At 45.7% G+C, this 13,289-nt stretch overlaps 1 protein-coding gene across 3 annotated transcripts in view; it reads right to left on the bottom strand.

The window, feature by feature from the left end:
• Positions 1 to 12,966, bottom strand: part of ABCC4 (ATP binding cassette subfamily C member 4 (PEL blood group)) — a 376,997-nt gene extending 364,031 nt beyond the window's left edge. For 2 of the 3 annotated variants that reach the window (XM_077297155.1, XM_077297157.1), the window contains exon 1: positions 12,758 to 12,966. In XM_077297155.1, coding sequence (XP_077153270.1) covers positions 12,758 to 12,831 — 74 coding nt within the window. In that variant the 5' untranslated portion in view covers positions 12,832 to 12,966. Of the gene's footprint in view, positions 1 to 12,436; positions 12,482 to 12,757 lie in introns of those variants that run through there. The other variant, XM_077297156.1, reaches the window with a different exon arrangement.
• Between the last annotated feature and the right edge of the window lie 323 nt (positions 12,967 to 13,289).

Genomic DNA, 13,289 nt, shown 5'->3' with positions numbered 1-13,289 from the left:
CTCATCAAGAGAATGCCAAGAGTGTGCAAAGCAGTCATCATAGCAAAAGGTGGCTACTTTGAAGAACCTAGAATATAAGACATATTTTCAGTTGTTTCACACTTTTTTGTTAAGTACCGTATATACTCGAGTATAAGCCGAGATTTTCAGCCCATTTTTGGGGGGCTGAAAGTCCCCCTCTTGGCTTATACTCGAGTCATACACAGGGGTCGGCAGGGGAAGGGGAGTGGGGGCTGTCTAATAATACTCACCTGCTCCTGGCGCGGTCCTTGCAGGTCCCTGGTTCTCCCGGCGCCTCAGCTTCTTCCTGTACTGAGTGGTCACATGGTACCGCTCATTACAGTAATGAATATGCAGCTCCACCTCCCATGCTCAGGTCAGAGGGCGCGGTGACGTGGTTAGTGCGCTCCCTCTGCCTGAACGTCAGTGTAGAAGACTCTGAAGACGGAGCGGCAGCCGGAAAGAGGAAAGGTGAATATTTAAAGTGCCGGGGGCCTGAGCGACGAGAGGCGAGTATGATTTTTTTTTTATCGCAGCAACAGCAAATGGGGCAACTGTCTGTATGCAGCATCTTATGGGGCCATAATCAACATTTGTGCAGGATTATATGGGGCAACTATCTTTATGGAGCATCTTATGGGGCCATAACGTTTGTGCAGCATCATATTGGGCAAATGTGTCTATGGAGCATCTTATGGGGCCATTATTAACCTTTATGCAGGATTATATGGGACATATTTTAATATGGAGCATCTTATGGGGCCCATCGTAAACTTTATGGAGCATTATATGGGGCCTATTTTGTATGGAGCATCTTATGGGGCCCATCATGAACTGTATGGAGCATTATATGGGGCTCCTGATTCAATATGGATATTCAAAAACACTTAACCTACTGATGTCTCAATTAATTTTACTTTTATTGGTATCGATTTTTATTTTTGACATTTACCGGTAGCTGCTGCATTTTCCACCATAGGCTTATACTCGAGTCAATAAGTTTTCCCAGTTTTTTTAAGCAGAATTAGGGGGGGGGGGGGGGGTCGGCATATACTCGAGTATATACGGTATTAAGGAGTGTCTAAATGGAAAGCTCAAACAGTTCTGCTATGCAATACAACGCAGACAAAGATACTGACTACTGTCAAGTACAACTGGGACACATTCGTGATGAACTGTAAGTTGTAAAGGACTTGAACAAACTAGGACAGATGATAACTCAACATTTAGCGGCGGACACAGGAAGTCAAATAATAGCTATTGGTAAATTACAATGAAGTCACTGGACAAGGTCTTCAAGTCAAGGAACATGTCACTGGTGACGAAGATATGGCTCGTACATGGTTTAGTCTTTTCTGCGTTAACTTGCGGATGAAAAACATGGATGATAAAGTAACGTTACAGAAGTGGAATCGAAGCCTTCGAAATGTGGTGCTGGAAAACAATGTTATCAATGCCATGGATGGCGAGAAGAACAATCAAATCAATCTTGAAACAAATCAAGCCAGACATGTCACTCTAAGCAAGGATCATCAAGACATGACTTGCCTACTTTAGACACATCAAACGAAGAGAGAAATCACTGGAGAAGCGCATCATGTCAGATGAATAGAAGGATCATGGAGAAGAGGAGCAACCCGGTATCTAACTATCTAGATATCAGCAGAGAAGACTCTGGTGGACATATTTAGGCTTGCACGAGATTGATCTTCCTACAGGTCATTCGTTCATCAATTCGCCATGGCTCGCAATAAAGCCTGTGGCTGTTAAAAAACCCGCACAGCTGAACGAAAGCCGTGGACAGTGAATTCTATGCAATGATCTATTAAATATGAAAAATCCTAAGAACCATGATGATCTGCAACCATAGAAAGCCCAATTACATAAAGAGCCCTCCAATCTACAAAAGGTAAATATTAAGCCACCCACACTGAAAGCGAGCAATATACAAAGCAATTTTCTCAGATTACTTTGGGTGATTGTCACAAAATCTGTCAAGTCATGGAACAATCACATGCTGTCTACAAGAAGTGAATTGGTTACAGTTTCCCCAAATGTGTGTACACTAGAAGGAACAAATCAATGAGAAGGGGAAGTAGCCAGAGATTACACAACCTTACAGTAAGACTCTAATTGATAGAAGGGTAACTAGCATTGAAAAACATCAAATTCCATAAAAGTACACTGGCAATTCATCTGTAGGATCACAAATGAAAACACTGAACTAGGTAATAAATATCATATGCACTGTTATAGATATTTACATGTACCAGGTTGCTCTATAGTTTGGAGACCATACTCCTGGTAAGACATTATCTGTGAATGTCAACACTAGAAAGATCCTTGACAATAACTAGGAATCAACATAGGTCTTCATTCACCTCAGGTGGATCCTTCATTATTGCTATTTTCCCACCAAATGCCTTATTTGTCCCAATCTAGATGGAAGGTTTGTGGTTAGGGGGTAACAGCCAGGAATTATGTCAAGCCTTGAGCTAAAACTTGCTGTTGCTACTTGATTCATGTGTGAAAGTTATCTTCATAACCCACAAGACAGAATAGAAAACTGGAAATGACTAGAGGTTTTACCACCTAACTAATCATGCTGTCATGTATGAGATGCAGAACCCTGCAAGCATAACCCACCCAATCCATACACACAAAGGGCAGAGCCATTACTACTGAACAACACCCTTCTATATATCAGCATTGTATCTATATTTGTAAGCCCCAAAAACTTAGTAAATCTTACTTTGACAGCTATACCAATGCCAGCCACCAGCCAGAGGCCAGCAGCTGAAATCGGAGTGGCGGCACATGACAGTGTTGCCATACACCACCGAGCCGATGTCAGCTGTTGGCTTCTCATTGGCCAGCGGTTGGCATTGGTATTGCTGTGCGTCCAACTGAAATAAAGCGCTGCCGTCGGCAGACCCCTGGACCGATCTGCAATCGTCAAGGGATCTACGATGCCTGCGGGCCACATGAGTAATGTTAAGAATGGCACAATTGGGGACATTACTATAATATGGGGACCAGAATGGAGCACTATTACAAGATGACGATGGGAACATTACTACAAGAAGGGATCCAGGATGGGGCATTAGTACAAAATGAGGATTAGGATTGGCACATTACTACAAGAATAGGACCAGGATGGGGCACATTACTACAAGATGTTTGACAGAATTGCTATATAGTGCTAATTGTAAGACAGTATTACAGTTGTGGAGATATGGAGAAAACAAAATTGTAAAAATAAAAAAAAAGCATGAAAAAATATTTTGCAATACCGTTGTGCTCAAAAGTTTACATACCCCAGCAGAATTTTTCCTTTATTGGCCTTTTTTCAGAGAATATGAATGATAATGCCAAAACTTTTTCTCCACTCATGGTTAGTGGTTGAGTGAAGCCATTTATTGTCAAACTATTGTGTTTTCTCTTTTTAAGTCATAATGACAACCCAAGACAACCAAATGACCCTGATCATAAGTTCACATACCCCATTTCTTAATACCGTGTATTGATAGATACAGATCCGTTTACAATTTTTTTTTGCTTTCCCCATGACTCAATCCAGAAACGTCAGTGGCTGGATGAAAGATTCAAGAGTCTGTCTGGATCCCAGGAACTCACTCAGCTTTTATGCACACACACTGATTACAAGCCAACAGGTCACAGGTGAGGATGTTACCTTTAGTAGCCATTCAAATCCATTTGTGTCAACTTCTGTGCATGTTATCAGGCCAAAATCACCAGGGTATGTGAACTATTGATCAGGATCATTTGGGTGTTTTGGGTTGTCATTATGATTTACAAACAGAAAACACAGTAGTTTGACAATAAATGGCTTCACCCAACCACTAACCATGAGTGGAGAAAAAGTTTTGGTGTTATTCATATTGTCTGAAAAAAGGCCAAGAAAGCAAAATTCTGCAACTGTATATTATACATATATGTATATATACACTAAAGTAAACCAATAAAGTGTATGTTTGTCACCACCACATCCATAATGAGCCAAACTATAAAAGTATATCATAGCATATACGGTGTACGCCATTAAATAAAATAAACAAAGCAAAAATGTTTAAAAAAAAAAATGATCAAAAAGGTGTATAGAGAAAAAAAAAATAGTATCAATAAAAAAATTTTATAAAGCAGAGTTTGAGACCCCCCCAAGTTAGACTTTACAATCACATGCAATCAGGGAAAATTTTGAGCCTAACATCAACAAGGTACAACAGAGCTAACGCTGGGAAAATTGTAATCATTGCTATGCAGTCACCTGAAGGTGATCATCCCGACTGACCACACATCAGGCCAGAGGGCACAGAGAAGTGTGGCAGGGGAACCAGAAAGAATCAGTGAGGGTAAGGAAACAATCTGCAATAAGCTTCATGTGATTCATGACCTTATTCTCCCTCAAAATCTTGCCTTCCTCGGCCTCACAGAAACATGGCTAACACCCTTTGACACCGCCTCCCCTGCTGCGCTGTGTTATGGCAGCCTCCACTTCACCCACACCCCTCGCCCTGGCAACAGACATGGTGGAGGAGAGGGTCTTCTCCTTTCTTCAAACTGCACCTTTAACCCAATCCCACCTCTAGCCTCCCTTATCCTCCCCTCTTTTGAAGTCTACTCTGTCCACATCTACTCTCCCTCCAACCTCCAAGTGGCCGTCATATACCGGCCCCCGGGCCCGGCCACCGCCTTTATTGACCAATTCTCCACCTGGCTTCTTCACTTTCGCTCTGTTGACATTCCCACCATCATCATGGGTGACTTCAACATCCCGACTGATACCCTTCAGTCAACAGCCTCCAAACTTCTGTCCCTTACTTCATCTTTTGGACTTACTTAGTGGTCCTCCGCAGCCGCCCACACAGACGGACATACACTAGACCTGGTCTTCACCCGTCTGTGCTCTCCATCTAACTTCACTACCTCGCCTCTCCCTCTATCCGACCACCATCTGCTCACCTTCTCATCCCTATCCTCCTCACTGGTCACCCATGACCAGCAACATGAGCACTCCCGCAGAAACCTTGCACACCTAGACACCCACACACTTTCTGACTCTATCCTACCACTGGCATCCGTATCCTCACTCCACAACACAAACAGTGTCACTGCTTTCTACAATGCCACTCTCACATCAGCTATTGACACGGTTGCCCCTCTCGTTCATAGCAGAGTGCGACGTATCAATAGACAACCCTGGCACAATAACACCACTAAAAAGCTCCAGCAAGTGTCCAGGGTTGCAGAGCGGTATTAGAAGAAAACACATTCGCAAGATGACTTCACTGCATTCAAACAGGCAACACTCGCTTTTAAATCTGCTCTCACCTCGGCTAAACAGGCCTACTTCACAACCCTCGTATCTTCTCTATCCTACAACCCCAAACAGTTATTCAAAACCTTTAACTCCCTCCTCCACCCCCCACGGTCCCCTCCAACCTCCCTCATCTCTGCTGAGCACTATGCCACACACTTTAAAAATAAGATTGACCAAACAAGGCAAGTCTTCATTGTTCAACCACCACAACCCCTTTGTATACCAGACCAATGCCCGAACCCCATAACCTCCCTATCCAACATCACTGAAGGTGGGCTTAATTGTCTCCTCTCCAAATCGCACCTCACAACTTGTGGGCTCGACCCCATACCATCTCCTCCCCAACCTCACCACCACCATTATCCCATCCCTAACCCACCTCTTCAACCCATCACTAACTTCTGGCACCTTCCTTTCTGCTTTCAAACATGCCACAATCAAGCCTATGCTTAAAAAGCCAACCCTCGATCCAACAGCTATGTCTAGCTATCGCCCAATATCGCTGCTCCCATTCGCTTCCAAACTCCTGGAGCAGCATGTCCACGCTGAACTTTCCTCCCACCTCTCATCTAACTTGCTCTTTGACAATCTACAATCTGGTTTCCGCCCCCATCACTCAACTGAGACAGCCCTGACCAAAATTACCAACGACCTACTTACAGCCAAAGCTAAGGGACAATACTCTGTGCTCCTCCTTCTAGACCAGTCCTCTGCTTTCGACACAGTTGACCACTGCCTCGTACTATAGATCCTCTCCTCCTTAAGCATCAAAGAACTCACCCTATCCTGGATCTCCTCATACCTTTCCAACCACACATTCAGCGTCTCCCACTCCCACACTACCTCCTCATCCCACCCTCTCTCTGTTGGAGTCCCCTAAGGCTGTGTTCTAGGACCCCTACTCTTCTCAATCTATATACTTGGCATGGGACAACTCATTAAGTCTAATGGATTACAGTATCACCTTTATGCTGATGACACTCAGATCTACCTTTCTGGCCCAGACGTCACCTTCTCTGCTGTCCAGAATCCCGGAGTGTCTATCAGCCATATCCTTCTTCTCCTCTCGCTTCCTCAAACTCAATGTGGACAAATCTGAAATCATCATCTTTCCTCCATCTCATAGATCTTCCTTACCTGACCTTTCTATCGCAATTAACAACATCATGCTTTCCCCCGTACCGGAAGTCCGCTGCCTCGGAGTAACCCTTGACTCTGCCCTGTGCCTCAAACCGCACATCCAAGCTCTTTCCACCTCCAGCTCAAAAATATCTCCAGAATCCGTCCTTTCCTCAATTGTCAATCTAGTAAAATGCTTGTGCATGCCCCCATCATCTCCCGCCTTGACTACTGCAACCTCCTTTTCTGTGGCCTCCCTGCTAACACCCTTGCACCTCTCCAGTCCATCCTTAACTCTGCTGCCCGACTAATTCATCTCTCTCCTCGCTACTCCTCCGCTTCCCCCCTCTGCAAATCTCTTCACTGGCTCCCATTCCCTCAGCGTATCCAGTTCAAATTACTAATACTAACTGACAAAGCCATCCATAACCTGTCTCCTCCATATATCTCTGAACTAATCTCCCAATATCTTCCCTCACGTAATCTCCGGTCCTCCCAAGACCTCCTTCTCTCCTCCACACTTATTCGCTCCTCACCCAACCGCCTCCAAGACTTCTCCCGAATATCCCCCATCCACTGGAATTCTTTGCCCCAACACATCCGACTATCAACCACATTCGGATCCTTCAGACGGAACCTGAAAACCCACCTCTTCTTGAAAGCCTACAGCCTGCACTGACCCCGCTGCCTCCTCACCACTAATGAAGCTACCGCATCACCAACACCGGAGCTCCTGCAACCCTCAAACTATTGTCTCCTTCCCCACCATCCTGTAGAATGTAAGCCCGCAAGGACAGGGTCCTCGCCCCTCTGTATCAGTCTGTAATTGTTAGTTTGCTTACTGTAAGTGATATCTGTAATTTGTATGTAACCCTCTCATGTACAGCACCATGGAATCAATGGTGCTATATTAATAATAATAATAATAATAATAAAAATAATTATAATAATGTTAGTATCTTAACCCTTTTTTTATCCAAAAAACAGTGCTTTCTTTAGGGTATGTGCACACGTTGTGGATTCCATTGCGGATTTTTCCGCACTGATTCTGCAGAATCCGCAGGTAAAACGCTCTGTGTATTCTGTGCAGATTCCATGCAGATTCCGCCTGCGGTTATACACCTGCGGAATCCTATTATGGATTAGGTGTAAAACGGTACGGAATCTGCACAAAGAATTGACATGCTGCAGAAAATAAACCGCAGCATTTCCACGCTAAATTTTCCGCAGCATGTGCACTGCAGATTTGGTTTTCCATAGGTTTACACGGTACTGTACACTGCATGGAAAACTACTGCGGATCCGCAGGGCCAAATCCGCTGCGGATCCGGAGAGTGTGCACATACCCTTAAAGTGAGCAAAGAAAGGAAGATGTTATAAAGTACACAAGTGCCACAAAGACAGACCATGCTCTGCAGTGGTGGGACCTGGTCTCTAAAGTTCAGCATGAGCAGTTTAATGGATAATCTTCCCGCTGACAGGGGTCACCCAGAAACTATCCAGCAACCATACAGTGAACTCGGTGTCTATGTATTGTCAGATCTTTCGGAACTCCTAAAGTGAACCCGCAGATCCACGACAACGAACCTCCCAAGGGTGAGCTGGCCTGATGGACCACCCCCAATACAGGGAGTGTTAGGGGCAGGCCCGAGGGAGACTATTGCCGCAGAAGCTGATACCCGGGGACAGGAATTAGGAGTGGAAAAGACACTGAACTGGCTATGACGGAGACACAGGACAGACTGGCAATGACTGAGACTAAGAATAGGCAGGATATGGCGGACGCCCAGGACAGACTGGATATGGCGGAAACACATCACAGGCAGGGTATGACGGACGCACAGAACAGAGCAAGGTATGAAGGGACCTGGGTCAAATGAGGACAAATGGCAATCAGGCAAGGAGGCAGAGGAAGAGTTACCTTAAATAGAAGAGACGCAGAAGGACTTCCAGGTCAGGGTCCTCCAGGGTCAAAGAGAGGAGAAGCGGCGTGCCAGTATATCAAAGAGGCGTGCGCAGAGGGAGATGGAGTGTGCATGCGCACCCGACGGACACCAGGAAGCTGCGGTGAATCAGGAGGAGAAGGAAGAACGCGCGTCTGCAGGAGGAGCGCGCCGGAGAGGGTAAGTATGTCGGCGAGTGGGGGGGTGGAGCGGCGCCGTGACATGTATTAAAGGCTATGAATATGTCACTCGATTCATACTGTTAAGGATATGCATTTGATTGAAGCATGTCCACTCTTCCTAAGCATTACTTCATTCTTTATTACAAAGTAAAAAGAATCATAAAAGCTAATGAATATTGATTAAAGTCCTCCTGGGGGAGGAGAAATTAGAAGGTTTTACCAATGACCAATATGATAAGTGATAATCTACTGTATATAAGGATGTACTTTTTCCTCAGTACATCAGATGTTCTGCTTGTGACTGTGTGATCAATCACAAGCAGTCTTTCACCATGTACACGTAAATCTCTTGGATATATAATTTGGCAACAGACAATTAAGATCATAATACAGCTTTAGTGTGACTAACAATCCTACCTTAACCACGAGTGGCACAAATCAGAGCCTGGCTGGGGTATTGCAACCAAGTATGTTTTACCATAGACACAGGCATTTTAAAGAAAACATAAAAAGTTGGTAGGGACTATAGTGAAAAAAAAAAAAAGTGACCAGTCCAGTGGTGCCCCCAGGCCAGGTTCTCCCCACCTCGCTCCAGTTGATTGGCAGGTCTCTCCCATGTACATAAGGCAGACCTGTCAATCAACTAGAGCAGAGTGGGGTCTCTCCCTACCTACACACATGACGTCACATCTCTCCCTATAGTCCCCGGACAGCTTTTCAAATGGCGTTTTCACTGAAATGCAGGAGAATTTCAGAGTAAGTGATACCTTGCCACAATACCAATGCCAGGCTTTGATTGGCGCTGCCTGTGGTTCAGACAGCATGAATTTAATGCTAGTTTCACTTTAAAATGAGTGCAAATGAACACTGGAGGCCCTTGAAAAACATAGGGCAAGACATAACCTCCAGAAACAGTATTTATATGTAAATAGTATTTAAATCCTGTATGTCAGGCTAACTGAAAATAGCGCTATAGGGAGAAGTCATGAATGAAGTCACTCCAGTCATCAGTCTGGTTGGGGGGTTGTTAAACTCACTGCACTATGAGTGCGCTTACCACTCCCATGCACACTGACTGATAGCTGTTTTAAGGAATGCAAATACGGACACACGCATACCCACTGTATTCAATGGAGGTGCGCACCATGTATCCGTGTGAAAACCCGCATGTCCATGGTGCGTGGCTCTGCTACATCTGAACGTTGGCATGATGAGAGCGTTCAGCCTGCCATCCAGAGCATGATAGCGCAGCATCAGTGTCTTGCGTGACGTGAATAAGGTGAGTGGAGTTCGTACCTTATGAACTTTCTCACGCCGCTAGCGATAAAGTCAGTGAGGTGACCGGCGTTCATCAGCTATGAGCTCGACTCATCTTATTCACGTCACCGCGAGACTGTGAAGCACTGAAGCAGAGCCATCACAAGCAGCTCAGTGTTTCTCTAGGATGCCAGGCTGAACGCTCACATCATGCCAACGTTTAGCATGGCATCTAGATGTAGCAGGGCTAGACTCGTCAAGGGACAAATGGATTATCTTCTCGAAGGGCAGGTGAGCAATAAGTTGTTTGTTTTTTTTAAGTTATTTTTTGTCTTTTACAGGGGACATGGGCATCCGTGGATTATCTTCTCATCGGACAGGTGACTATAACTTTGCTTTATTTTTCAAATAAATGAGTAAAAGGGGGAGGTGTGCTTATTTCTAATAAAGAACTTTATTCAGGCTGTGGTTTTTTACAATTTGACTATGAGGTTAGTAATGAGAGTGTCGTATTGACACCTCTCCATTACTAAACCCTGGGCTTGATGTCAGCTGCCAATACAAACCAGGGTAAGTGGGAAGTGCGGAGACTAAGAGCAAGAATTGGCGCTTCTTATGGATGCGCCATTTCGGGGGCGGCTGAGGGCTGATGTTGGTAGCCTGGGTATGGTAGGAGCAATATTACTGGCCCCTTTACCAGTCTATTAGTATCAACCCACAGCTGTCCGTCTAGCCTTTGCTCGTTTGAATTTATAGAGGGTCAATGTCATTTTTTTTCTGGGGTCCCCTGTAAAATAACCAGTAGCGGCAAAGCAGACAGCTGTGAGCTGTTATTAATAGACTTCTGGGACATTGTCCCCTTCGCTGAATATTAATATCAGACCCCAGCTCGCTATCAAAATTACACGGGAGCACATACTTTTTAATTTAATTCTTTATTTCACATAGGAAGTACACAGTGGGTGCTGAATACAACTCCCATCATTATCTCAGGGAGATGAGGTGACAATGATGAGAGCTGCCTTCAGTACCTGGCGAATGGGAACAGCTAATGGTACGTGGCACACGGATGTGATTAATGGTGCTATATAAATAATAATAATAATCTTAATAATAATAAGAAATGTGACACACAGACAGCAAACGAATACACGGATGTCATATACGTACCGGTACATATAGATGGCACATGGACAAGGACCACGGATCTCACCATTACATGTGATTGAGGCCTAAACCTACCAGACATGATTTAAACGCCATTTACCTGCAGATTATATTTGAGGCTAAATAGCATTTCTGGAGGTGACAGGTTCCCTCTAGGAGGCAACACTTTACACCTAATTTGATATGTCGGCCTCCTATAATGTTGGTTGCACTGGAACAATAAATGATTTCTCATCTCCTTCTTTAGTAAAACTGTAATCCAACCCCAAATAAACTTTTGGCTTTGGATGGAGTTACTGCACATCGCTAACTACTTAGGGTAGCAGCTATCCTCACTCCCCGCAGATTATTCTCTATCCTCACTCCCCGCAGATTATTCTCTATCCTCACTCCCCGCAGATTATTCTCTATCCTCACTCCCCGCAGATTATTCTCTATCCTCACTCCCCGCAGATTATTCTCTATCCTCACTCCCCGCAGATTATTCTCTATCCTCACTCCCCGCAGATTATTCTCTATCCTCACTCCCCGCAGATTATTCTCTATCCTCACTCCCCGCAGAATATTCTCTATCCTCACTCCCCGCAGAATATTCTCTATCCTCACTCCCCACAGAATATTCTCTGAAAACAACCAGTATTCGCATCACATGCCATTTACTGGGAGAGTTTGTGTAACAAGGAATACATATAGCTGGGAGGTTACTCACCACCATTACCACCATGTCACAAGCATCCATATACCTTGAGCAAAAGCAGCTGGTGCCAAAGCTGTAATTTCACTGCGCTTCAAGCCAGCCACCGACATGTTAACTCATGTTCCACCAGCTAGGATACAGAATAGAACATAATAGCAGCTGGTGTGCACAGGGCCCGATACAGGGTCCACGAGGAACCCATACAAATACATGTACCAACACGAAATGACTGGAGTACGCGGCACAGGCAGGATCCTTCCACACATGATAGCATGGGATCCGGCCATCTACTGGAAGAGAAGGAAGATTCTGCAGATTTTGAATGAACGAGATGGAAAAACCCTTTGTAATTTGTTACATCAGTTATGAAAATGCTATAATTATTATTATTGTAGCATGATATCAATGCCATCATCACACAACGTAATCACCATCATCAGCGTTATCACCACGAGGTTAATGCGCTCATCACATGACATCAGAATTATCACATAACGTAATCACTATAATGACCAACGCTATTACCAGCATCACATAGCTAAATATCACCACAATGTCATCATCACGACGTCATCGCACTCACCATCACATAACCGCTATAATCACTATCACCATATGACATCACTATTATCGTATGACGCCATCATCACTATGAAAACATCATCAAATAACTTAAATCGGAAGAATCATCATAAGTCATCAATATCATGATCACGTGACGGCACCCTACCATCATCACGTTCTGTCAGAACTGATGCCACATGACGTCACCACTAGGCTCACACGGTGGCGCAGCAGCACCTGGGGAGGGCAATGAGGGAGCACACAGTTAATAGTCCCTGGTCTTAGATTTCTATATGGAAGACTCCTTTAAACTTTTCCCGGCGGCTGTGACCGGCTGTGGCGGCTGTGTGACCGGCTGTGGCGGCTGTGGACCGGTTGTGTGACAGGCTGTGGACCGGCTGTCCCGTCACCACCCGGCCGGGCGCTGTCAGTGGAGGCACTGGCACCGGTAGCGCACACGTGCTGTCCCGCGGAGCCGGCTTCTTACCAGAAGAAGATCTTGGAGCAGAAGTTGGCCTTCTGCAGCGGGTTGGCTTTCCCCTCCTTCTGTGCGAGCTCCATGCTCAGCACCGGCCACACACCGCGCTCTGCCCTCCGCACCGGAGCCGCAGCACTGGCCAAAGGGCGCCGCTACCTACTTCTTCTAGGTCAGTCACTCCGTAGTGCACGGCCCCGCCCCCTGCCCTGTGATTGGACAGCTGGCCGTGCGCGGCACCTGGATTCTTCACTAGTCAGGGGGCGGGACGGGTCACATGTAAGGAGAGCATCCGTGTCCTCACACGTAACGCTCCTGTGGGTCCCGTTATGAGAGGACTCAGGACGCCATGCAGGGCGTAGGTCACCTGGGGCTGACACCGTGCTGGCTGGGGTAGTCACAGTGATCATGGGAGCTGTAGGGATCCCTGTACAGCGGGCGCCCCCTAGTGGCAGCTGCAGGCGGACATAAGCCCAGCGTAGGCGACAGGGAAGCAGAGGCTCTAGGCCAGAAGTGCTGGCTCCGTCCCGACTGCGGCTCCTGT

The sequence above is a fragment of the Ranitomeya variabilis genome, chromosome 3, assembly GCF_051348905.1.
Source record: "Ranitomeya variabilis isolate aRanVar5 chromosome 3, aRanVar5.hap1, whole genome shotgun sequence".
Lineage (NCBI taxonomy): Eukaryota > Metazoa > Chordata > Amphibia > Anura > Dendrobatidae > Ranitomeya > Ranitomeya variabilis.
The sequence above is the reverse complement of the archived record's forward strand: the minus strand, read 5'-3'. Positions and strand labels throughout refer to the sequence as shown.